This window comes from Papilio xuthus, unplaced genomic scaffold, assembly GCF_000836235.2.
Source record: "Papilio xuthus unplaced genomic scaffold, Pxut_1.1 DF824888.1, whole genome shotgun sequence".
NCBI classification, from domain to species: domain Eukaryota; kingdom Metazoa; phylum Arthropoda; class Insecta; order Lepidoptera; family Papilionidae; genus Papilio; species Papilio xuthus.
The window spans coordinates 2756943-2784826 of record NW_013533761.1 but is presented as its reverse complement, the minus strand read 5'-3'; the positions used below and the strand labels follow the sequence as shown (position 1 = coordinate 2784826).

Genomic DNA, 27884 nt, shown 5'->3' with positions numbered 1-27884 from the left:
TTTTCAAAGTCTATCGCAATTAAGTATCGATGTGTTTTAAGTGATCACGGAATAATTTTGAAATTTGTAGTTTTTTATATTAATATTTTTTAAGTTTAGGGACGTGTTGAAACGAAATAGGCCACACAAATTAAAAATTCATAATCTCTGTCTTAACAAACTGGAATATCAAAGAATAGTATGGTAATAAATAAAAGATATAGTTAAAAAACGTCTGTTCTTGTTGATACAAATAAATTAACTATAAAGATTCATCAAACATGATAACTATTTATTATGTGGCATAAATCTTAACTACAATAAAAACTGTTAAAGATCCTCTTTAATTAGAAAATAAAATGAACAATTTAGATAAGAAAGATAAAACACATGTTTGTTTGGAAGGAAATCTTTTCATTTTAAAGTACAAAATTAAAAAAAAATTAGGAAGAACTAAAAGGTTAGGTATGGAATAAGTCGGAAATATAAATCTAGCTTTACATTACACCCTTATGTATTATTGTACTTACACCCTTATGTGTTAATATATTAGTGTTTATAGCTAAAAATTTAACATTTATTAGATTTCTGTCTTCTGATCTAATTATATATTATTGCTTGCTTTTAAGCCATAAATGTCTATTGATAAATATCTAAAAGGTAAAATTGATTTATTTTATAACCTTCTTATTAATCAACAAAATTAATTTATATCATACAAACAAGTCAATGTATTACTTTTGACTTGTATTCGGACAATGTCGCATCTGTGAGAGACGTAACAATGGTTCTCTTTGGATGCACCTACGCATCGAAGTAAAGCGTCAATCGTAACAATTGGTCTCAATCGGGTCTCAGGTGGAGGGCGGGCGGAAAGCTCTCAGCAAGGTGTGTGAAGTTGAAAAGGCTTCGTTATAGCAAGCCATTAGTTGGCTAACAACCAATGAAAGCTATAAGGCGTGGCTATGCGTACGCGACGCCCGAACACTCAAACCGGTCCAGTGTGTTCCCAGCTGTCGTTTCGGTATCACGCACGAAACTTTTATTTATAATTTTTCGTTAACAATTATGAACTTTTTTTGAACGAGTGTTTGTGTATTTTATTATAGAATTGTTTGTTTTCTTTGCGGACTCGTAATGACTTTGTGAAGTGACTTTTAGTTTGGATATTATTTGATTTATTTGTTGTACTTTTGTTATACAATGATGATGGATCAAGCACATTTTGGAGAATACCTCCTTCGGCAACAAATGCTGCACGCGGCTTCGCTTAGTGGCCTACGTAAGTAACAAAGCAAATTATTTTTGACTAAATTAAAGTCACATAACTTGACAAATTTTGTATTGTTTCAAACCAATATTTGGTAAGAGAACCAGCTTATAATTCTGTTATACTCCTTTAATGACTTACGTTTATAAATTGCTAACACATTAAATGTAACCACTGGTTAATTAAAATGAAATAGTATGATGAAAATTAACTCGATACATCTTATATATTAAAATTTACAATAAGGGTTGCAATACACAATCTAATCTGAGTATTATGTGATTGATGGGACAATTGATATCTATATAATTACGATTACATATGTAAAATTAAGCATGTTTTACCTGTGATTAATAATGTTATCATAACTTCGACAATTTAATATTTTCAAAATTTAATAAGTGTACACGTTGCCCGTTGAAGTCTTTTTCACTACGTCAATTATTCTTCCATAATATAAGCAATTTATAAATAATATTATAATATAAAGTGGAAGTAATAGTTAATTACTAATTAATACATTAGTAAAAATAATATGATAACATCCACATTTCAATTTAATTTTAGTAATACAAATTTAATAGACTTGTTTATCTGAACTAGCAAGTTATTATTTTTATCTCTTAAATTAATAAGTTCATCATTAAATCACTAAAAGTTTCCACGATGAAGCTTTATTAAGCTTGCTTTAATTTATTAAACAATATATAGGATATATGGCATTAAAAACATATAAATCAGTGTATAGTTGGAAAATTGACTTAAAATTATAATACACAATCAAACGTATATCTTGGAATCGCAACGTAAATTGTTTCCTTTCAGTATGATTGTCTTGACAGCGACAGTCACGCTATGTAGACTAAAATCAGCTCTGAACCGGTACAATATTTCAGATTACATAAACTTCAGATCACTTTACTACAACTAAGAGCCATGAGCTGACTGGTGAATGGCTCATAGTTGAAAATACAAATCATAACTTTATATAACTACTAATTGAGCTGAGCTGTGATTCACTGATCTACTTCGCATATGAATCGTGAGCAGATCTGTAGGTACTATTTTAGTTCTTACCAATGACTAGCGCTATGATTTCAGAAACAAATGCTTTCGTTTACTTCGATCGCTGGTTATGTTATCTCAAGCTATGTAGTTCCAAATATCTAATTAGCATCATATTATATACTATTACTTGTATATTATATGCAGTAAAGTTCTTACCTGAAATCACGATTTTTGTTAACTTTTATTTCCTTAATCTGATATCTTTATTACTATTACTAACTATTCAAGTTCCATGACAAAAAACCTTTGAACTTTACCATAAAAAAACTTAAGCATAAGTTAACCCTTGTATTGCATCCTGATAATAGATATTAAATTTAAAATTAAACATCGTGATGCAACCTGCACATATCTGAGAAGAAATTCAAAGATATGTGTGAAGTCAACCAAGCCGCACTTGGCCAGCGTGGTTGACTATGGCCTAATCGCCCTTAACTTAGGGTAGGCTCCAAGCCCCTCGATGGGGACGTATAGTGAGCTGATGATGATGAATAGATATTACGAGAAATCATTAGTATTGAAATATGATTATACGCCGGCTTCCGAAATGCGATCTTGAACAATAAATAATAAAATATATCGGAAGCAGTTTGAGTGATACATATTTAAGGGTAAAACTAATCTTTTATAAACTAACATCAATCGGCGGCGGTCAAAGGGTTAAAACAAGTATTTAAGTAAACAGTGTCTTACTGTACTTAGAATATCACAGTTTATTTTTTAATTTCTAACTTTATCGCTTCCTAACTAATTATTTTGGTGACGGCGGCTTAAAGGTCTGTAATATTTTATGGCCAATGAAGTTAAAGGTCGATTAAGCATTTTATAATTATAATGCTTACTGCATTACGAACTTTAAAATATTAATTACAGATTATATCCATTTACGGATAAAATTTAAATCATAGGGTAATTAATGTATTAAGACATAATGAAAACTTTCGTATCTGTATAAAAATATTTGACGTCAAAATTAACATATAACTAAAATATGTTAATAAATTTAAGTACCGTAAAATTTAAATTTATCAAATCTCAACCGTTCTTTTATAATAAAGAGACCAACTGCTGTCTTTCTGCATCTGTACTTCGAAATGTGAAGCTAAATGTTATACTTAGATTGGTAGCTTAAAAATTAATTTCTTTTTCATTAATTTTAATCTCCTTAAATGTACTTCTAGGCGAAGGAATGTAAGGTCCTATAAAAAATTCTCTGTCTCAATAGGCCAATGCAACTTAATAACCATTATTGTTTATTTTATATCTATTTAATCGTGAAATCCCAATGTCATAACACATGTATAAAGTCTCTGATTTTTCAAAGATAATAAGAATTTTAACATTTATTCACTTATTACTAAAATATATTCTAGAATTCCACAATAAATGCAAATAAAGACTGTAAAAATATTGAAAAAGGTCATGTAATGTAAAGAAAAGAGTAACATCTCGTTTAAAATCCCTTTGAGTTACTTACGTCTGATGGTGGTATACTATTTGTTAGTTAATTTGCATATTGCGTACAGAACACCGAGTGGGCGCGGAGGCAGAGCCGCCGGCGTGCGAGGCGCGTCTCCTCAACGCAGACCTGTGGCGCCGCTTCCACGACATTGGCACAGAGATGATCATCACCAAGGGGGGCCGGTGAGTACCACACTTAGCTTTTGTCTCTTGTCGCGATAGTGACGACACCCCACGCGGTACACCGTCGGGTATAACACTACAAAAACAATTAGCCAACAAGAGATTTTATTAATTTATATCTAACAGTGAAATTCCACTTTTATTAAAACTTGTTATTGTCTGTGTTTTTTAGAATAAGATTTAATATAAATGAATCGACAGTAGAAACCCACACTATTGCTAACAATTTTATGACATTCAATATGTTTTATGAGTAATTTAGTAGGAAACTCACTTATTTAACACTTTTGAATTTTGTATACGACATCCATCTCATTGTCTTATCGTGTTACTTTCATTAACAGTAATAGTCTCTAATCGTTATTTCTTCTCATTTACATATTAAAGTGCTTTCTAACTTACCACCCGATTAACCGCTACCTAAAAGTTGATAAAACGCGAATAGAATCTATCTGTAGAGACAAAAATAAGAAAAATATTTAAAATAAACATTATAAACGTATGTGTTTTTGATGATAAATGAAATTCTAAAAGTCGTTGTTAATAAAAATATTAATATTGAAATGTATATGTAAAGAAGAAGAACATAAAAATTACTTATATAGAATTTCAAATATGCATGTAAAAATTAACACATTATATATTTATGTTTCATCAAATTTTTAATTCATTTGTGAATCGCGTTTTGAAAATGCTTCATAGGTCGTTAATAAAATTAAAAAAGAATAAAAATTTTAGTTTGAATTTAAAAAGTTGTGTAAAATAGTTTTATAGGAAATTATATTGCACAAATAAAGTATAGATCTGATAACAAACCGGAGATGTATGTTAGATAAACATCAAAATACAGACATTTTTATTTCGTATGAAAAGAAACTAAAAACCAAAAGAATTTAATAAAATCTATTTTGGTTTTTTAAATACGTTTTTTGGTTACATTTTTTACCATTTACGACAGCTGAAAATTGCTACATTTCTAATTTAACAAATCCGTCGGACACCACTAGCACATGAAGCTACAAAAAGTTGTTAAACATAGGTACAGAAATATAAACGGTTGTAATTCTAAACACGTTGTTGATATCTAAACGAAATATCACCAGCGACATAGCTAACGATCCTGCCGCGCCGACGCGACCTGCGCCTGCGCCGCGAAGGAAAAACATCGTATTAGTAATGTACAGTCAATTAAACGACGCAGCTGTCGGCTCCCAGACGCGCAATTAACAAAACGCCATTACACGATAGCCATAAATATTTCCGAACTGTAACAAAAACTTAACGAAAACCCATTAGGGCTGCCGAATCTGACGCGGCGCTTGTTAACGCATAATTTTCAAGTCCGGACCTCCGTCATAGACAAAACAAACAGCTGCCCAGCATTCAAACCGTAATTTGTGCATTTCTCTAAATGGCCGAGCACAAATTACAGCTTATTATAAGCTTGTTTGCTTTACGACGGCACCCCTTCAATTATTTATTTTTTCGTCATCGATAATGTGGAAAGCGGTGGAGAAATAACGCGGTCCGTGCTCCTCCGAGACTTGCGGCTGCGGCGCTCCCCGCACACCGCACACCGCACATGTAATTATACATTCATGCGGTCATTAGCGTATGGCAACACTGACCGCGCCCATCTCCAAAGAGGTCGCATCCATTACAATTTTTACAATGAAAATAAGAAATGGTTTTAAGTGGACAATTATTTGCAAATGTACTGCTAAGGACTTATTTTACGATTGTAAAATGCGGGATGACTTTAATTTTTGTTCATTTAAGTATTCTTATGTTAGCATTGATCGATCGATCGCACGGAATGTTACCAAATATAGAAACTGTGAATTGAATTTCTGAGATAAAAGTTTATTATGTTCAATAAAAAAATATCAATTCATTGAAGTCATTTACAATTTTCGATTGGAGTCAAAATGATAAGTGGCCATTTAAATTCTTTACTTATATTGTCATAACGTTAACCACCCACTAAGAATGTTGTTGAATGTTAAACATAGTGCCTTTTGATAGCATTATGTTTAACAAAAAAGTAATTGCAAATGTTTTCAAAACGGAAATAAATTATCCCGAATTCCCTTAGCTTAATCATAGTTAGCTAACCCTATTCACATTATTGCAAGGACCACGGGAAAAAGCAGTATTTGCCGTCCGTCGCGCGGCCTGTCGCCGTTCGCACGCCGCGCGCGCTTTTTGCCTCGGCTTGTAATTAGCTCAGATCATCTGCGTGCCTCACGTCTGCTACAAGTTTTTTCCTATAACCCCCGGCGAGGACCACCGCGTAACCGACTTCCCGATAATTTACCGCTTTATCCGGCTCGTTGGTGAATCTCGTTAACCGCTCGCGCCCGACCAGAGGTCAATTTTGTTTGTTTTGTATTAATGAAGGTGCGGGGCCCGGGGTGCGCGGTGCGGGGAGCAGGGCCGGGGGCGCGCCGGCGCCGGCCCTGCTCGCTCTGGCGCCACACCAAACGGAATGCCTCAAAAATATTTAATTTATTTCCTATAGAAACCTAGTTGAGCCGTAATTGAGTTATTCGTGTAGCATACAAACTCACTATTTAAATTAAAACGTCCCTCGAAGCTTTTAGGCCTCGTTTAAATAAGTTTTTATATCGTAGCCCAGAGTGGGGCGAAAGTTAGTCGAGTGAATTGGAAGCGCAAACAGTGAAATTTGGGCGGTTCGTTTGTGCGAGCGAGGCCGGGCGACATACATAGTAAAGGCTGACACCTGCGCTGCGCCGCCGCCATTCCTACTCTATGTGCCTAGTCCCTCACTATGTGCCGGCTCTACACTTTTCCCACCTGGTCACACTTGTTAATGACTATTCTCTACAAAGAGTGCACCAATCAATCTTCTTAGTTAGCATGTTCTCGTGCTTCTAACAATTATAGCTTCGTCTTCATTTGTTTATAATTTAGGGTCGACGATGAAAACAACACGTTGTATGTCTAAACTAATATGTTTCGTATTGTTACAAAACAAATAATTTTTAAAATGCTTAAAAATTGAAAGGGTCGTAACAAAAACCATTTAACACAATAAACATAGGTTAAGAAGTTTGACACAGTTCATCTGTCCACCGAGAGAGACAATAAAGGTCTTCAGTAATCATCGCACGAGCAAACAAACATTGGTCAGCATAGAGTATGTTATTTGTTTTTTCTCTAAACCGAAATATGACAAATGGGCGAGGCGCGCCGGCGCAGATCGCTCGCGTGTCGTCGCGCGGACCTCCCGCCATTTTAAAAACAAACAGACGGCACAAAAACTCGTTATTTATTTTCGTGTTATCCGAAGGGTAGGGCGCGCCCGAATTCGCTTGAAAAAATCATAAGTTATAATTAAAAACGTCCGAGGCTGCGGAGGCATGTTCACAACTTCCCTTCAATTCCTTGGACGAGCGTTGCGCGTAGCGTAGCACTAGAGTCCACAGCCGATCTGGTTTTGTACGACATTTGAGTTAACCATGCGACTGATGGAGATAAGCGCGTTATCACTCCGGGCATCTCTCGTCCGATTCACATACGCCGTGTGTAACCTCCGGCTCGACCGCTCACTTTAACAGAAATACCGATTAATTGATTTGATCTGTGTCGTAATTAAAATGGGTGATTAGAGCGCGGGGAGCGGCGCCGGCGCCTCAAAGCGTCTCGGCCGGCATTCCTTTTGTTTTACCACGGGTCGTTTGTCGCCTGCATGGTGCGTGGGGCGCAGCCCGTCTCCGTCGCACACGTGGACGCGCGGGCCCGAGCGAGCGGGAGGTGCGCGGGCGCCGGCCGCCTGCCGCGCCGCCGGCCGCCCGCCGCGCGCCCCGCCCAGCACCACTAATAATCAGATTATGACAGCCTCGGCCTCGGCGCCTCGCTCCTCGTCCTCAGAGCCTTGTCACTCATTATCAACATACAAAAAATGACACTAGCATTTCCTTTCCAACTGCTAGATTAGACTAGATCGATATTAGATAAATAGAAAATAATTATGTTAAACAAAGAACATAAGTTACACAATACTTCAAAATCTGAAATGTTTATTCTCAAGTACAAATAGCTCCTGGTGTACGGCCTATTACTTTGGGACTTAAAGCTCCGTAAAAAAAGGAATGCGTTTACTATCTCTAACCCATTAGGGTTAAGAGGAGACGATTTTTTTTTGAATCCAGTAGCACAATACAATTACATTTTGACATCTGTAAAGTGTTGTTTGTACAGTTTAAAGTGATTGAAGACGTTTATTTTAATAAAAGCTTAGATGACGCTAGAGCTTTTGTCGCTTGCAACGAAAAGCGTAATGTCATTGAATGTAATGGTTAATTCCGGATGAAGACTGCAGCGCGGCTGTGGTGCGGGCGGCATCCGAAGCACGCGCCGCTCCGCCGTCGCCACTGACTGATCATATCGCAATACCCTCGGGACTAACAACCACCACCCTTGATCACCCGAAACTCTCCGATAACAACACATTCCATTGCAACGATTAAACGCGCTGACTAAACACAAACCTCCATCTACACAGTAATGTATGTCGCTCAAAGCGCAACAGTCATCAGTTTACCAAATCCCACAACGACAGTGAAATATGCGGAGTCACCACGGCTCCCGTGTCTTTGGATCCGTCTAAAACAATCGACGAATACAGAGAGAAAAAAAAACAAACATAAAAACGATAAATTGAATTTAGAACATAAAAAATACGCATTCCCCAGTCGTGGTGCAATGCGGCGCACGATTCGTTTTTTGCTCGAAGACAGCGGGCCTGATGATAATTTCTCATTAGGTTATAACATTTTGTCGGTCGAATCGTCGTAAATTCCTCGAATAATTTGGGGAAGAAAGTGGTCGTGTTGGAGATGTTTTGTTTTTATGGCGCCAACGAGCAGCGCGGGTTAGATCGGTATCTCTCGATACGAGCGTTTAACCCATGTTACGTGGAAGCCGGGAATTATTCTCACGGGCTCCGATTCGGTTCGCTAACAACTTGTAATGTGCCCTAACGACGGATGTCACAGTTTTAGCGATTGCAAACAAAGATATATACTTCGATATCAGATTTTTTAATTTTAAATTTGCCAAGATTTTAAAGATTTGAGTAATGTTTTTTATATGTTGACGAATATTTTATTTCTTGTCCTTTTTCGAAGTGTGGGTTGAGAGAGTAATTGAACGTGGGAGATTGGAAACTTAATACATGCGTTTGGGAGTCTGGCGAGGCAGTGGCAGTTGCAGTGTTCTGATGGCATCTTATACCAGAAACAGTGATAAGATCCCGTGGTCCGCGCTACGTGTTCATAATGCGTGTCCCAGAGCGACCATTACGTCTGACACGAGGCAGGGTGCGTCGTCACTCATAACGATCATTAAAATTTAGACACGTACGCATGGCGTGAGTAAAAACATGGCCGAGTTGTAAATTTGTTTTATTTCACGTAACGCACGCTCACTTATGATATTTCACGTGTTTATTTAATTACATTTAGATTTATAGACGGGCTTGACTCTTATTTGATGCTTTTCTTACTTTTTTTATGGTATTGATATGCCTCGTAACTTTTGTTGTGTGGAAGGAATTTTTGTTTCTTTTGTTCATAGGAAAACTTTTTTGGAAAACTGTCATAACTTATGAATATCGAGTTCACGATATAGTTACATAATTCTACTCTTTACACTCAGCTTTAAATTGAGGACGTATAAAGTCTTCTATAACTAAATTTCACCTAGAAAGATATTATACATATAAAGAAAACTTAAGATCTCTATTGCCTTATATAAAATTTACATAAATCAACAGTTGCAACGTATATTGTCAACGGAGCACAAAAGTCGGGAGTTTTGGATAAGATCTCTAGAGGCGCGGGTTGCGCAGGCGCAGGGGGCGCGGCGAGTCCTTACCGTTCCGTATGTAAATGCTGTCTGGCGCCGCCATATATCATACAATACAACCCTTCCACAAACTTATTTAGATCTCCAACTCAAATGTATTTTATTTCAACTTGTCGATTCTTCATCTGGTTTTATCGAGTTTATACAGTAATTTGTTGATTTTGTTCTTCATGTGTTCATGATATAAAGTTCTATAGATGTAAAAGTAAATTTTAATTTGAAATAGGTACTAAATAGATGACACCAAATATTTTTACTTAATTTGTTTTCCAAATGAGATAGTTTCCATTGATTAAACAAATTCAATTTTCAAATGCTTATCTCTGCCAACATGAAAAACATGTTGAAAACAAGACCCTAGAATAAGATTTAGCTATGTGTAGTCTATTAGCGTCAGTTCGTCAGCTGGTAGGCGGGTAGGCAGCCACCCATACGGCCGCGATACAATCGCATCGCCGCGACATCGTCTCGCCTGCGTATCGCCATGTCACGCCGCGATCTATATCGCCACGCTACTGGAACCCAACGCGATAAGTCAACAAGCATTCCCAAGCAATTATTACTCTTATTCACAAGTGTTAAGAACCATAATAGTATGATTTAAAGTGTAATCTACATTTTAATATTGTCACCGCGCGTACGCTTCACCAAAATGGGTGCATTCGAATGATGCACGATTCTGAAATAAAAGCCTCTCTTTAGTGTGACTGCCTACTCATTGTAGCAAGTGCTATGAGTAATACCACGAATTTTGCTTTCGAAATCTTCGTATTTTATAAAATTGTATTAAATCTTATTTACTGCGTTTGAATCCGCAAATGAAAGCAATCCATTAAAATTTAGACCAGTGTGTCTGCGACTAGGCTTACAGGTGTTATTACGCTAAAATTATGGCCAGTTCCTGTAGTGAATCTTTTAATTAGTAAGAATCCAGGAAAACAAACTTACGCAATGTTGAATTGTTATAATTACAAGTGTAATATACTCGTTAAAACACACATTCTCATCAAATGATTAACGGCGGTGCAAATTGAAGACGAACACCGAGTCGACATCAAGACACATTTCTGTGAAATATGTAACAATTGTTCAATGTCAATATCGCCAGTGGGATGTCACAGGCCGCCCACTAATTGCGGTGACGCGGCGGCGCGTTTGTGCTGTGTACTCCGCATCACACATCGCAGCCTTGACGCACTTCTTAGTACAATTGTGGTTTGTGGCTTACGTACAAGTGTTTAGCAGATTCTGGAAAACGTACAAAAATGTCGCTTACGTGTACCTTGACAAATTTAATCAGAGTGTTATCGGGTGCCTCTCAGATGAACTGCCCTGTAATATAGTTTACGGTTAAGTTTTCTTGTTACGTTTTTTGTAGTATTTATTTTAGTAGGAAAAATGCATTACTATATTAAATAATGTGATGAACTATGAGAGTTATTGCTAACTAAGAAATTCGTTTTTCCTTTAACACGTAAGGGATTTCAATATCAGTCCCTTGCGCTTAATATATCTACTCATAGATTTCGTTGTTCTATAAAGACACACTCTTAGCGGCGGTCTTGCGCCATACAAACCGAATTAATATCAATTAACACACACTGGCTTAATTGTGAATCAGGCGGCGTACGCGTGCGGCGGCCTCTTTGTCGGCAGCATCAAGCCTCTCCCTCCGGCGTTAATTCGCGAACATCTCCCTTTCGCTTCTTCGAAAAGCTTCCTAAAATACAGGCGCCGTGATACATATGCTTCCGTTGGATATTGAAATTTAAAGCTGGGTGCATACGGTTGCAATTAGATCGGGCGATGGTTGACTGCACTTCTACGTACGGTATCACGCTACGACAAGCGAAGATCCTGCCTAAGATGGATCGTTCCTACTCGTACATGTCTGTCTGATCCTTATTAATGCATGTATGTTCTACGTTACGCGTTCTAAGCACTAAGTAGCTACAAACTATTCTTAATGTTCATACTAACTTGTTTATTCCTTAGTCATAAATTATATTTAAGCTAAGCTCGTATTAGATTGTATCAAAGACGGCGTCTTTGAATATTATTATGGTATTCAATTTAAACGACTAGTTTTCTGCAAATTAACTTTTGAATTAACCGTATTAAAATCTATTAGAAAAATAAATTTTTAATCTGTTGTAGAATCGCATATGTAATTTTATGGAGATTAAGCAATTACAACAGACTTGGTTAGGTAAGTGAATTAAAATAAAAAACAAAACAATAAAACATGAAGGTTTTTTATAGCAGCTATAAAAATTAAATGAGAAAATGATTCAATGGTCTTAAAAGTGTTATCATTTTATATCATAAGTTGTTTTACAATATTTTTATTTTTATGAGAAAAAATATAATTTTTTACAAGGTGCGATTGTCGGGCAATCGAATATCAAAATACAAGGGCTACTTGGTATCTATACAATCTCTGTCTAAGATAAGAATCGCCGCGTTTCAGGTGATCATCAATTCTTTTCTTATATCCCCGCTTTGACAGGGTTATAATTAGAAACTGTCCGTGCTTATAGTGTGTCGTTTTTAATGTCGCTAGCCGGGTCCCATACTGCGCTCGCATTTCATTAACTCCAATGTTAAAAAATTGTGAGTTCTCATAAAACTGTGTGATTTATGCCGGGGTCGGAAGCTAACGAGCGATCTCCACTCGCCACTGCCGCGATGGGGACGACCCGAAGACTTGCGGATACGTAACTCGCCACGCTGCAGATTATAAAATATAACTGTTACCTTTTTGTTATTTTTTAAACTTGAAAGATTGCGACATTAAAAGCACATCTATAAAATGTATAACGTAATGGGTAATATCTGTAGAATTTTAAGAAAATATTTATATTATGTATTATAATAAATTAAATTGCAGATTTTTGTATGTATAAAGAGAAAAATAAATAGATCAATAATGAAGCAGTAACTACAATACAATATGCAACTAAAAAAAATATTTAAATCCTCAATCCTTTTGGCTTTGATATCTAGAATCGTGAACAGCAATGACATTATTCGAATACAGAATGCAACAAATCGATATGGGCGATTTATCTGTTGCACGGCGAATCGATCTAAATCTAATAGATTGTACAAGTTGTTGTGTATTATCTTAACGATCTGCTGTCTATAGTGAACGGCGTCAAAAGGCGCATAATAGGCTATAGATGCGGCGGGAGATAAGCTTTGTCCCGCTTCGTCCCGCTCCGTCCCGTACTAACTGTCAACTAAATTACCTCCGCTCGTTTGTCGGGCCCATGCGTTCGCAATTTACGAACTTTGATGTTACTTTGAAACGCGTGCCGCGGCGCCCACTGCCCTTTTATTGCGCTAAACTTTGAGACACATTAAAACCTTTTACATTGTCCCTTTGTTGTAATTACACAGTTTTTTAATACGCATAAATCTTGACAAGAAAGTGTTAGAAAGTATAAGTTGAAAGTTCCATGGAATTTAAATTAGTTCGGTTTGTAAAAAGTTATGAAAAAATATTGTATTGTTGCATTTCTTAAATTAGAAGTTACAATTCAATAAGAGTGCTTGCTTAATTCAGTTTGTATTGTCAATATGTTGATTTTATTTTTAAAATCCTTTAAAATGTACCGCTACAGTGGTGTACTGTCTTTTTTCGAAAATAAGAGAATTCGTATTTAAAACTTGTATTTACAACCTCATTTCGAGTTCAGTCGGCCGCTCTCTTTAGAGTAATGCAATAAACAATCAGCGAAACTGATTTTATTATACGTTAAACGCCGAATTTGCGGTAACGATATTACGTGTCGCGATAATAAAATTCATAATTAAATACGTAAGTGAGAATCGTAATGCAGCGGCGTTCACAAAGAAACATTTTACAATCTGCGAATCGTATATTGAGACGGATTCAATTGCGCGGTCAACTTTATTGGCAAAGGGCGCCGACGCGGTGATTAAAAATTTTCAATTTCCTCCAAGCGGCGGCGCTAGTGGGCCGACTGTAAATTTGGCGCGGAGTTGCGCATAAACCTGTCGCGCAGGTGCCCGCGGCGAGGCTTTGTCGCCTGTCATAATCCGCCGTAGCATTCGTCTCTGCTACCGTTATTTGCTAAAACAACAACATTAAAGCAAATTGTAGTTATCATTTACATCAGAATGATGTCTAGGCCAATCAAAGACTCCATTTTAGTCATCTTCCTTTCGTTAAACTTTTTCCACTAATTTTGAAAAAGCTTTCATAATACTTTACCCAACAGTGGTAGCACAATAACTTAATGGATATGTATACGTTATATTCTGTGTTCATAATAAACACAGAATATAATGTTATACACATTGAAACAAAAGATATTCAACAGATTATAAATCACCGAATAAATTTCCTACCTTTTAAACAAAAAGCAGTTATTTATAATGAGCCGATATTGTCCGAACGCTACATATTTTTTTTGGTCGGCAGCCACCTGCAGTTGCAACCGGCAAAAACCGCCAATAAAATAAAACGACTTTTTGTCAAAAATCGTTATGATGGAAGGTGCTGCCGCTGATTTTAAACAAAGAGCGACAGATAGACGGCGCCCATCAATATGCTAATCCATGATATCTCGGGACGATTCCTTTACTTTTTTGTGGGCGCGCCCCAATTGGTTTATTTATTTAGTTACGAGCTTATTCCTTTTTGAGTGAACTCTATTTGCAGAGGCAAACTTGTAGCATATGTAGTTTGTTATCTTTTGAAAACGGTAAAGTAACATACTGACATAATTTTTTTTGGCTTCTATCTACAGCATTTTGTTTCTTTAATTAAGCATTTGTTGTTTTGAAACATTCAAGAACATGAAACACTTAAATAAGGATAAAATATTATCTACATAAGGGAAATGAAATAAAATTTAAAATTAATAATTGATTATTTATCTCTTTGAGAGCTTTTAGTTACATCGATAGACAGATTTATTTACAAACAAAACAATATTAATAGTTCAAACCTTAATATAACTTTAATGCCGATTGCGTTTCTATTTCTTACTAACCAATAAGTCGTGAAAGCCTTGTAAATATCAAGTAGGTGTAACCTGTAACAAGTTGTATGTATTCAAACAACAGGCTTATGAATATGTATCATGCATTCGTGCAGATAGAAAGGAAATCGAACCACCCTAAATATGTATCGAATTATAAAATGGTAATAAAGCATTGGCCTTTCAGTATCAGTTCCGCTTAAGCCACTCGGCTGAATCGAATTGGCGTTTAGTTTAGCGGTTGAACAATTTGCGAGGCTGTGCGGTGACGTAAGCACACACAACCGCATCGGCCGCACGCAACACTTATATCATTTGTTTTGATCGCCGGTACTTACCAGTTCATAACTTTGCAATCAAAACAATTGCGGCTTAGCTTCAACACTTGATTGCTTCATTGGCGGTCTTTTTTATTGTTTCGTACCAAATTATTTTATTAAACTAATTTAACTTTAACAGACACAATGTGTAGCTGTAAATTGATATTAGGGGAAAGAAACACCACGACGAAGTAAGTTTCAAAGTAATATTCTATTCTATAAAAATGTTAGTCATTGCCTAACTATACGTTCAAAAAAACATTACATCTGTGTATTTTGTTAGCCTTGTGTATATAAAATAGGCAATTTTTATCTTTGTTACTAGCATTATAACGTTAATCAGAGAGAAAACACTGAATCCGTGAGAACCCGGGGCTGGGATTCACACGGGCCGCTCACACAGCTCGAGTGAACAATTTGACACTTCCAGGTGTCCGATTTTTTATGCGTCCAGACAATGGCGGAGGAGTGTTTGCCCAGGCCCACATCTGGGCGGACGAAAAAACCGGCCGGACCTCTCGTGTGCGCGCTAATAAGCGCGGGTAAGCGAGCCCTGCCCTGTAACTTGTAGGCATTCTTGTAGCTATGCTCTCGTCTCGGGAATTAGACACTGTTTATCGTCGGAGTCGGACATTTGTGTAAATGAAGCGCAGATGTCGTGCCGGGACAAGGACGCGACTGTCGACTTAACGGCCGGCTTCTGCGCCTAACATTGAACTTGAGCGATAAAATGCCCATGAAATCAGTCGTAAAGATATCGCTCTTGAAAGCGACGGCTCTGATGGCTTTACAAACTGTCGAACGATGTTAAACAAACTCATAAAATTGGCGGCATCGAACGTTTTGCGTTGTGTTTTCGAGTGCGGATGTTAGGGCGGATGCGACGGTTTCTTCCTTGGCTGTTAGCGCCTCCGTGCGGCAATTGGCGAGCCTTTACCGATTTACGACCCACTCTAAAGTTTATTCGACGCGATTTTGGTGGTCCTATTGTATTCCGCTAAGTCCCTACCCACCGACGGCGGCGGGACCCAGGCTTAACGCTGCCTCGAGAGGCCTTTTATGGCATCTTGTTTTTATAGTCTCCTTATTTCATTTGCATCGACGTTTAAATCGCATCGTTAAAGTATCAAATTTAAAGATTTGACATTTACATTGAACATCAAATATGAAGGAATGTTAATTTGGAATTTATTGCCAAATACAATATGTGTATTTTACATGTTTAGTCTGAATTAAATTCTATTTTACATACAATCTAAATGTCAATATTTATTATTTCGACATTGTTGTTACATCCGGTAATAGCTGCGATTCGTCACTTGACGAATAAATTTGTACAGCGTTAATTTCAACCATCAAAACTACACACAAGTCATTTTTAAATAATTATTTCTCATGTAGTACTCACCACAAAGCTAAGGTGTGTTATTGTGTCCGATCAATCAATAATATTAGCATAATATATACAACAATTTCTTGGCCGCAGCTACTATACTAAACTAATGTTTTAAAGGCTTTTAATGAAAGCTTATAAGGCTTCATTTGCATTAACTCGAGTATCGTCACTGTCGGCGACATCAAACGGCGCGATAAGTGGCCGGTGAGTGATAAGAGGAACGGTAGCCGGCTGGATTTGTCGTACGGTCAACACAACTCCTATTCGTTGTACATATTTGTGTTTCAGCTGAGTGTTTGTCTGTTTGCTTTGGATTCTTCGTACACGTATTGCTTGTAAGTTTAACTATTGACGTAAAGTAACATTTAACAATCAATATTTATTTAAATCGATTGTGTAATTTCAATGGACAGTATTTTTGGAAAATGCTTTATCGATTCCAACTGGTAGAGGCGATTACAACTATAATTGACAAGTATGTTGCTAATATAAAAGGTCTTTAACTGCTTTTTTTATATTTGAAAACTTTATGCATTATGAAATGCGTGAACTTTATGTGTCTATGAAGACGGTTTACGTCCGGCCTCGCGCAGGAATCATTTCTAGAAGCTAAGAGCGAAACTATTGCCATGTGGTGTAAATATCTCTTACTACCTTACAGTTCTAGCCATTACTTTCTCAACTCTATTTGATATTATCTGAAGACTTTTGTTTGCAGTCGCTACAGTATCGATACACGTAAGGCGGTAGCGGTGCTCGTAAACTTTAAATGGGGGCTAATTTAGTGTGTTGTTAATTGAGCTTCTGTCGGCGTGTGTTATCAGAGGCTGCATTAGCGAGGGAGGCGGCCGGCGCCCGCGCAACTGATACCAACATGTTATGACGGATGGTCCGCTCAGCTCGATACCGTGTGGAAACTGACGCGATGACAAAAGCATACGATTGAATATTAATGTATGTTGTTTAATAATGTAGATAAGTCTGGAATTTGTTAAGGTGAAGTTATTGGAATTGGAATAGCTGCATTGTGGAATGGAATGTGATGTTTTAATGGGAAATTATTTAGGATATTTATCTTATTTTTATGTAAAGTTCCCCACACAGTTCCGTTCCGTTCCGTTAACAACCGTTAAAACGGAAAGTTTGTAGAGGCCTTAAGACCTTGCCGTCTTCATGATACAAAACACAACTATAAGTTTGATTGACATCACTTTAGATAAATGAAAATTACTTTTTCCACCGATGCATAACATTTTATATCCATGACAAATACAAATAAAAAAATGTATCAAACTAAACTTTTGCTTTTTACCTCTGATAGTATATTAATCGCAAATATGTGAACAGGATAACCAAGAATTTGTTATTGAATACCGCAGCAAGGGAGGTCCGTCATCATTCGATAAGAGCCGGCGCCACTTGTATCTCGACGTTTCTTCATCGCTTTACGAGGGAACAAACGGGTGCCAAAAGCCCTCGTTGATCCACACTTTTACTCTTATCACATGCTTTTATAATCACGATAAAATGTTTCATACATCTTCGCCGGCCATTGTCTGCGCTCGCGCCTCATGGCAGCTGTAATTTTATTATCGCCTTCTTTGTTTCTGTGTTAGGTTTGTTTTAGAGCTGTTGTACGGGGGTTATCTTTTATTGTCTGTTATGTTAGTTTTTTTTTATTAAGCGGCGTATTTTGTCTGGTGGTTATAGTTTAGAATTCTTTCGTGTTTTACTTATAGTTTGATAATTGATTATGAAGTTAACTTTAGATAAAATTGCATTAAAATGTGTCTACGTGAATTATACGTTTTATCCCGGTTTTTTTTTGGACTTAAATTGCTAATTTGAGTTTTAAATAGGAAAGTACATTTGATATATACGAGACTGATGTATAGAGCTTTATTTCAGTATCTATTATGCCACCGATTAGCCATGCGAGTTCAGTTTCGGACGAAAAAATCTTAGCGACATTGAATTTGTTAACTTTTAACAGTACGTTTTAAAATGTTCCTATTTATTTGTTGCAGACGCATGTTCCCGTCGCTACGTATCTCTTTAAGCGGTCTGGATCCTCGCGAGGAGTACTGCGTGCTGCTAGAGCTATCGCTGGTGGGGCGACGTCGCTGGCGCTGGGCTGGAGGCGCGTGGGCGGCGGCGGGTGGCGCAGAACCCCAGTCGCCACGTCGTCTCATGCTGCACCCGGATTCCCCTGCGCCAGGACACCACTGGACCGCCAATCCCATCTCATTCAGCAAGCTCAAACTGACAAACAATACTATGGACGCACAGGGACATGTAAGTACATACTTTTTTTAATAACACTTTATTATACCGTGATAATGATACTGAGACATATCCGGAAAAGGTTTTCAATTCTCCCGTCGATCATGTTTTATTATTTATTGTATAAAAGATTGATACCGAACGTAATAAAAAGTCGCAATCAAATAGACTCAATGCTTTAAAACACAAAAGTCGTTTGGTTTAAAACATAAAGGTTAGAATTAGTTAATTAATGAATGCCAATTTTATTCGCTGTTTAGGCTTCATAACAATCTTATATCACTAATCTAGTCATTATGAGTTCACCCATAGGCGCCCTCTTAACTGTTCTCAGTTATAATTTTAATCTGAACCCATGAGTGGATTCGTGACGATGTCTCGTGCACGTCCATCATCAAAGGAAACGCCTACCGATACACGTCCCCTTTGTAACTCAACATACAATCGATTTTGAACTTTAAACTATTGAAATAAAATTTAATATAATAAATATCTGATTACAGATTTCTTATATTATGATTGCTCAAAATATGATATGGAATAATGAAACATATAACACATATAATAAGGTTGATAAATACCTTCGTCCAAGTACAATTGTAAACAGCAGGGGTTAGTTTACACAAAGGCGTTTGTACAAAGCGTTGCATTGAGGCATGAAGTGGTTCTGTATTTAGACAGTGGTAATAATGGTTGAATTAATGATGTACAGTCAAGGAAGTTTATTTCCTATCCATTCCGGTAAAATGTCACAACACCCACAATGCAATTAGGTCGATTTTTTTTATTAACAACTGTATAGCAATCTTAGAGTTGATCCGATTCGATTCTACGTAAATTACAAAATAGGTTACATTATAATTATAAGACTGTAAATAATAATAATTAATAATGTAATTTTCTTTCTGTGCATCCTTTCCTCCGTCGATTAAAGGTAGGCAACGCATATGCAATTACGTATGTCTATGGGCAACGGTCACTTCGCGATTTCAGGTGGCTGCTCGCTCGTTTGCCACCTTCTGATATAAAAAAATAAATAAATAAATAACAGTAAATAAAACATGACAATCTTACTAATGTTTTAAATGCGAATGTTTGGTGAATGTTTGTTAGAAGTTATTTCCAGAACGGCTAAACGAATCTCGATGAAATTTGGCAAAGACGTTAACATAGTGAGAAAGAACATATGCTAGAAATTATGTATTTTAATTCCGCGCGAACAGAGTCGTGAGCGATAGCTAGTGAATAATGAAAATGACATAGATACAAGACGAAAATATATCATAGCATACATTTAGTGTTAAATTACAGCTTTTATAGTGACAGCTCGCTGAACGATATTCAATCTTAAGTGGGTAGCGATTTTAATTCTTTGCCTGGACCTTGGCATGTACACTTCACAGTATGTACGAAGTGTACACTATCCAATGTGTACAAACACCTCCAAAGTGAAAAATTCAGTGTCTCTTGGAATCACTGAATCAATGTTTGTTCAGCGCAAGTTTGTTCGCGCTCCATACTTTTTAACACGCCTCTACATCTTGATTGAATACAAAAATATTTTATTATGTAGGTAGGTAACATAAAATTTGTACTTTTAGGAGAAAACCAAAAATAGTAATTTATCTATTCTGTTCCACTCAAGGTTTTAAAGTGTACTTTAGCATATTTTTGTTATAAAAAGGTTTTTTTTTTTTATACGTTGCAACGATCAGTTATCAAAACAATCGCTTTTCACGGTTGTCTAAATAGATATAAACATCATATCGCGCAGTATTGTGACTCGATGGGAGTTGGGATCATGTCGGAAAAAATCTTCTCGTCTTGCGCCTGATTGCCCTTTTGATACACATCCAGCTTACTATAAATTTATAAACTTACTGAACTATTCATCACTGATATAAATAGCAATTACAATGATAAAAATTAATTAATATAAGAAATTTATTTAATACATGAATTAGGAATATTAACTATATTGTATTATTTGGAGCCTGTAAGGCTACGAGGCGGTAGTATGCATATTATGCTATGATTATGGATATACAAGCTGTGTTTTAAAACAACCATAATGCTACAAATAAATATATTTGGCAGAAAAATTGTATTTTAAAAAAGGCAATAGCGCTACAGGCGGCATCTTTGTCCAGTACAACAATGGCTGATGTAGCCGGGAGCTAGAGCAGTCATGCGAAAAGTATCCCCATCGCTTGTACACTTGAGCTCATGCCACCTGAAATAAAAGGGGTCCCTATTATACACATTGTAACCTTTTTTAAGTAAAACTTTTTTTTAAAAAACCCAAAAGAACCGTATACTGTTTTATGTGGGAAAACGTTGTAATTACAAAAGGGATTAGTGATACCCGAAATTACTTAAATTGAATGGATTATGATGTTTAGTTGTAAGTGAGAACTCATTTAAGCTGCTGATAAACTAATAAGTAAAATGAAGTGCTTATTATTAGTTTTAAATGTACTTTTATAATAATAAAATGTAAACCGAAGTTTACAGTGAAGTTCCACTGTCGTTACATTTGTATTGAAAAGTATATTTTTTTTTCTAATTGATTTAATGGCATTTTACGGTGAAGGAAAATAATATGCAACTGCACATATTTGCGAAGATAATTCAAATATAATCACGAAGTCAACCAACCCACACTGGGTCAGTGTCGTTAAAGGCCTAGTCACCCCTTTCTTCGGGTATGCTCCGAGCCAGTGACGTATAGTGAGCTGATGACTTTGATGATATGTTTAAATAATTATTTCGAAAATTAAATCATATTTAAATAAACTTTAGTACCATAGAGTAAAGGAGTCAAAAATAATTAGGTAATTTTAAATTGAATATTGTAAAACTTAGGAGTGTCATTTTTTAGTCGATTAAAAAAACACGTCATATAAAATATATTTCTATATTTACTCATGTAAAACATACTATTATCTTGTAAGCGAATCGCCGTCGGCACATGTGACCCTAAAGCAGCAGAAAAACTGTCCCCCACAACATAACCCCGTCTTATCTTACATATCTTTTCACGCTCCTAAAACCTTGTCTCTGGTACAAATTAAAAATAACTAAAGATTAAGATCTTTTGGTTTGCAAACATCAGGCAAACATATTAAATGTATTTAAATTGATTCTTATCGTTTCTGACATTTTAAATACTGTTATAAATATTTGCAAAGCTTCAGTGATATTTATATATACATATATTTATACCTTGATAACTTTATAGGCGTGATTATAATCCGTTTTCTCTTATTATGAGTTAATAATTAAATTTCTTTTTATTTTTCTTAATCGTCTTTCAAATTCATGAAAGTTAAATACATTAATTGTTAAACTGAAACAAATAAAGCCTTAAAGTTCGAAATGAAATGGAATAAAAACCATGTCTTTTCTGTAAATTTTTAATAGTGATTCGTTGAAGTCTTTTCGTTTGAGAAAAAAGAATCATCAATGATTAAAAAAATTCACATAAAAACTTTGACTTATTTTTATCCAAAGAATATTAAGACTAAAGTATTAAATGGTTAACTTTGTTTTTTTATTCAAATCAACAGAAACAAAGGGTACTGAAGGACTGACTGAGGAAACTTGAAGTTTGAGTATAAACGAAAAAGGTTTAAAAAATATTTAAACTATTTGGTATTATTAATAAAAGAAAGAATTATAATAGTTGAAAAAAAAACAACTTATTCTTTTCCCACTGTCTATATTCCATAAAGTTGTAATAAAAAATTGAATCAAAGTCGAAAAACTTAGGAATCGAATACCTTTCTCATAATATCGCGCACTTCAATCTGATTTGATCGAACACATATCCACTTGATGGACGAGCTTCCGTATGCGGTGAAACTCTACAGTTCGTCTGTCAATCTGTCCGTCGCACCTCGGGGGAACATGTGAACACATTTGTCAGCTCACTATCTATATATCAAACGTGTAACTATGCATTTCCACTACCTAAATACCTGTTAAAAAACAAACTGGTAAATACATACTCCTATGTTTTATTTTCGTATTTTAACATAATATAAAAAAGTTAATTGTAATTAGACAACAAAGAGCTTGGAATAATTAGTATCACCCTATTTAGCCTTTTTCTTTCTCAATTTTTTTAAAACTTTTAAGCAAAAAGTCAAAAATAAACAGAACAAAAAACTTGAATGTATGGGGTAAAGTGGTACTCATTCGAAACGAAAAGTAGCTGCAATTAACGATAAAAAAACATGCACCAATTAGTTCGTCTAGACAAGCTTACTTTTATCTACATGTATCGTCTTTCACCGTAAACGATTAAAAAGAGAATATTTCTTTGCAAAGAGTTCAATTAGACAAAAATAAAAGACAACTTCACTTTAATATACTATCGATATGGAAGATTGTTTACAAAAATAAAATATGAAAATACATAAAAGCATTGTCTGTAAATAATAGAATTATTCAAAATCACATAAATATATTTTTAGTAAATAAAAGTCTAAGTAAAAGTACGAAATACCGTAGAAAACGACATAGTTTTAACAATGTTAAAACCCTTTATGCCTCAAGAGGTCGCAAACGGCGCAGGTAGCCAATTTTCGCGCGTCAAGTACTTGTAGATAAGGGCCCATTGCAGACGCCGCTGCCGCACGCCGCCCGGCGTCCGCCGCCCGACGCGACATCCGACGCCGGGCTTAAGCGTTTCAAACAAACTTATATCGGCGTTAATTAATTTTGCAAAAGCTTTTTTTGGCATTTTAATTTTGTTTCAATATTTTAAAATCTGGACATCAAGTTTTGTGAACAATCGTTTAACTGTTATTCACAAATAATACGGACATAGTTTATTGACTATAAAACTTCCATTTCTTGAGATGAGCATTGATCAACCGACGATTATCACCCACATACAACCAAGCCTACGTAATAAATGTCTAAAGTTATAATAAATTTAGTTAATTCTTCCAACGAGAAATGTTTTACGAACCTTTTAAAATTAGCTGTCGTGAACAATTCATAAAAAATTAGTTTGTATAGTTTGCACAAAAAACGATGCGTTTATTCGTTGCGTCTATATTTATCAAAATCCCTTGTTATTTAATTACATTGTATTTACCTAGTTTCTTTGATTAAAATTATTATTTTTTGATTTGAAGACCACCAAAGATCTAAAAATTCTTTCTACATATTAATTTATTTCTTCTAATTTTATCTTTTTGTCCTGCACAATATTTTAAAATAAGCCTAAGTTTTATAATCTTAATATGCGGATAAACCTTCAGATGTTAATATATATGTATTTCTGATAGATGGTGTTAACTTCGATGCATAAGTATCGGCCACGCGCTGTGGTGGTGCGAGCTCGCGACGCGGCCGCGCTCGCGTGGGGCGCGCCACACGCCGCCTTCTCCTTCCCAGAGACTGAATTCATCGCTGTTACTGCATATCAGGTTTGTAACACTTTCTTAGAGACAATACATTTTTCAGGAAAGAAAAAAGCAACCGGAGTCATAATAAAACCCTTGTAGAAAGTAAAAGACCAACGGATTGCATTGCTAGTCGTTACGGAAAGTTAAACAGGGTTGTCATTGTTTGATTTTATGATGCAAAACCTGCCTATCAATATTACACTAATAGCTACAACATAAAGTTAATGTTTTAGCACGAAAAGTGGCACTAGGTGAAAGCTTGACTCAAACTATTAGCAATAACATTTATAGATAAAACAGTTTAATAAAATTGGTTATCATAAACAAGACTTTAAGAACTACTAAAGTCAAGATTATCAAGTTTATACAAAACTAGCTTTAGCCCGCGAATCCGTCTGCGCGGATTTAAAAAAAAAATTGAATAGCCTATGTGTTCTTCCGAACCATTTTCTATCTGTATCCCAAATTTCTTAAATATCCGTATAGTCGTTCTGGAGATACCTTCAAACAAACATCCATGCATCCAAACATTCACATTTATAATATTAGTAAGATTAGTATCAAATCTAAGATCAGTAGGAACTCCGCTACAGTCACACTTATGACTCTTCCAAGAAAATACGCTAGTATTCTGAGAACCGGGCGTGATTTGCACTTATGCGTACGACTGATTTTTTACGCTTTATTATAGGCGCCAAAGCTTTTATGGTCTTGAAAGCGGAGTTGAGCAAAAAAATTAGAAATAGCGGCGCCTATCGGTCACTTGTAGTTCGTTAGAAAAATAATGCAGTCTAATTTGGATGCTCTTGTCTGTACACAAGGCGGTATTGTTCCATACGATGAATCTTAGATCCGTTACACTTTAACAATCACTTTGTACTGTATCGATAACACGGCATTCTTTAGTTCTGTACAAGAAAACTTTTAAGAACCGTTATGCTTCTGAAGATGCTACTACTGGCTCTTATCTTTAAGTACTTTTCTTAAGTAAAATTAGGGTGAACTTACTAAAATTTCGGATAAAACATAGGACGTGTTTTTAAATTGTAAAGCATGAATTATCTTGTTCTGGAAAAATGGATAGTGGAAGATTTCAATGCTTCAGCATTGTATAATAAAAATATAAAGCAGAACACGTGATGCATTTAATATGATTTATCAAATCCTTCTGCACTGATTTGTTTGTGCGGACACTCCCGCTGTGCTGCGTGATGCAAGCCGCAGACTCGGCATTGTCACACAGCGGCCGCGTCGGCGACGGCGTCGGCGCTGTGGCTCCTTGCATAATCCATTGGCCGGTAATTAGGTCGTGGCGGCTCCTTTGCGCAGCGGCTCCCTTCATGTTGACTGCAGCGAGGCGCGAACACATCTCGCTTCCATTTACATTAACAATTACGGCGAGCGGCCGCTTTGTGGGATAATCCGGCAGTCGCCCGAGTAACGGGACCGCGCGCCGGACAATGCCGCACGGCGTATCATTGCACATTATCCCTTGCCGGACTATCGTTACACGGTTTACCCATTGTTGCGAATTACCGACGAATTATAAACTTCCCTTTGCCACCGTCCGACTCTTTATTATAAAGCGTAACTAGGTGGCATGCCGGCACAATGCCCACGCAGCGGGATCCCTACTGTTTATTTGTCCTGCCCGTGTCCTCTACTTACGTCATCGTTTGTCAACACCACTCCGGACCTCTCCAACTTTCCGCCTGATATCGTAACTAAATATGCACAGGACCTAATTACACATTTCTAAAAGTCATAGAAAAAACTGGCGACAGTCGCCAATATGTGAAACGGTAACGCAAAAACCGTAGCCGACTGAAGGTTTGAGGCATGATGTCACTCGCGGGCGACAGGGCGGGCCAGGGGCGGCGCCCGGGCGCCTTTCTCGTATTATCCGACCGCCACGAAAAGTGCACTTTCGTGGGCTAATAACACGCTTTTAGCACTCTTCGTTAACTAGGCGAGTCGGCTGGTTATCTCCGAACTAAGCAAACGGCACCCGACGGCGCCGCCTTATCGACTCATGTAAACAATCATTTACAAGTGATTTCACGTATCGGGTTGGGAACGTATTTGCGGTCGGGATTTCGCTAGATAATTTCGAATTCCGAAATGTGTGCAAACAGAGTCTAGGAGTTTTTTCGTCGGAATAGATTTGCTGTAACATTTGCGCAAACTGTGGAGCGGTTCTCGTGTCGCCTAGCGTTCCGGTGTTGCACAGCGGTTGGGAGCCGGGCGGGCCGCAATGTCCCGGGCGGGTGGCGTCGAGCGGCGCCGCGCTAATTGGCCTGTCGCCAAGCGTACCGCACATGTGCAACAATTATCCCTCACCAGCTATTAGTGTCAGCAGGCGATGTATGCGGAAACGGATGTTTAAATTGCATTCCCAAAAAGATAAGACAGTTTCCTTGAGCGAGCTTATCCCACTCAACTTGTCAACCGAGCGTTCGAATTTAGAAAAAACTTATGTTTTACCCACAAATACTGTAAGCAATATGATACATCGTTTACACTGCTAATTCAGCCAACGTAAAATAACTATTAACAACCAAATCTCATTTGATCAAATGCTAATAGTTATTTTATTTTTTGTTTTAGTGCTACATTTATAATATAAAGAACATTTTAGCATTCCTTATTGAAATTGTTTTTTTTTCAAATATCACCGTTTTTATATAATCACATAATGTTAATATGTAGTTCAAAGGTTTTCATGACATTCTAAGATTTACTATATCATTTTTGGCCTTGATTAATATATGAGGCAAATCCCAAAGAGTAAATGTAATTAGAGATAAGCTGGGCATAATAAAATATACGTAAACAGTTGACGATCAAAGACATCAAAATCTTTAACAAACTAATCAATTCGAATATCTTTTGTTCACAGAATGATCGCATCACGAAGTTGAAAATCGACAACAATCCGTTTGCTAAAGGATTCAGAGCTTGCGGTCAATCCAAATGCAAAAGGAAAAACGTGGACACCGACAACAGTGGCAGCACTGAGCCGGCCAGAGGGGACACTAGCGACCCCAAACGGCCGTGCTCCGACGCTGCCTCATCCTGCTCTGAAGAAGGCAGTCTTCGATCTTCATCGCCTCGCTCGCCGCCATTAGTCGAGTCCCCCGCACCTCTCATTACCCCGCCAGAAAACATTTCACCTCCACCCACATTCTATCCACCAGAACTACCATATCTCGGTCAACTTCACATGCCGATGCCTCTAGGATTCTGGGCGGGTAGTCCCTTGGCTAATGGTTTCGCTTGGAGCCAGGCTTTGCCACCGCCGCCCCCGAGAGTTCCATCACCAGCTCCACCCGCTCCCGCCCCTTGCCGGCGAGTGAAGAGCTTCACAATAAGTGCACTCCTTGGTGAAGGGTGACATAATGTAACGAATGTATGAGCTTGTCCCAACTATCTTCGATGTATACACATCGCTCACCTACCTCATGGCTATTAGAGCAAATCTATGTAATGTGATAAAAGTGCCTTAAGTTAAAGCAACTCATAACAATATAGCTTAATAAAGAAGTAACTATTATATTTAAGCAATTAGTTGTAAGATTTTATGAGCATACTACGAATTAA

General features: G+C 36.8%; 1 protein-coding gene across 1 annotated transcript; it reads left to right on the top strand.

Annotated features, from left to right (window-relative positions):
* Nucleotides 1-1009: 1009 nt before the first annotated feature.
* On the top strand, nt 1010-27884 carry Doc1 (Dorsocross1). The gene is made up of 5 exons (XM_013324989.1): nt 1010-1261; nt 3844-3961; nt 18609-18876; nt 24165-24305; nt 27184-27884. The coding sequence occupies exons 1-5, from the start codon at nt 1183-1185 to the stop codon at nt 27676-27678; spliced, it is 1101 nt and encodes a 366-aa protein (XP_013180443.1). The 5' UTR covers nt 1010-1182; the 3' UTR covers nt 27679-27884.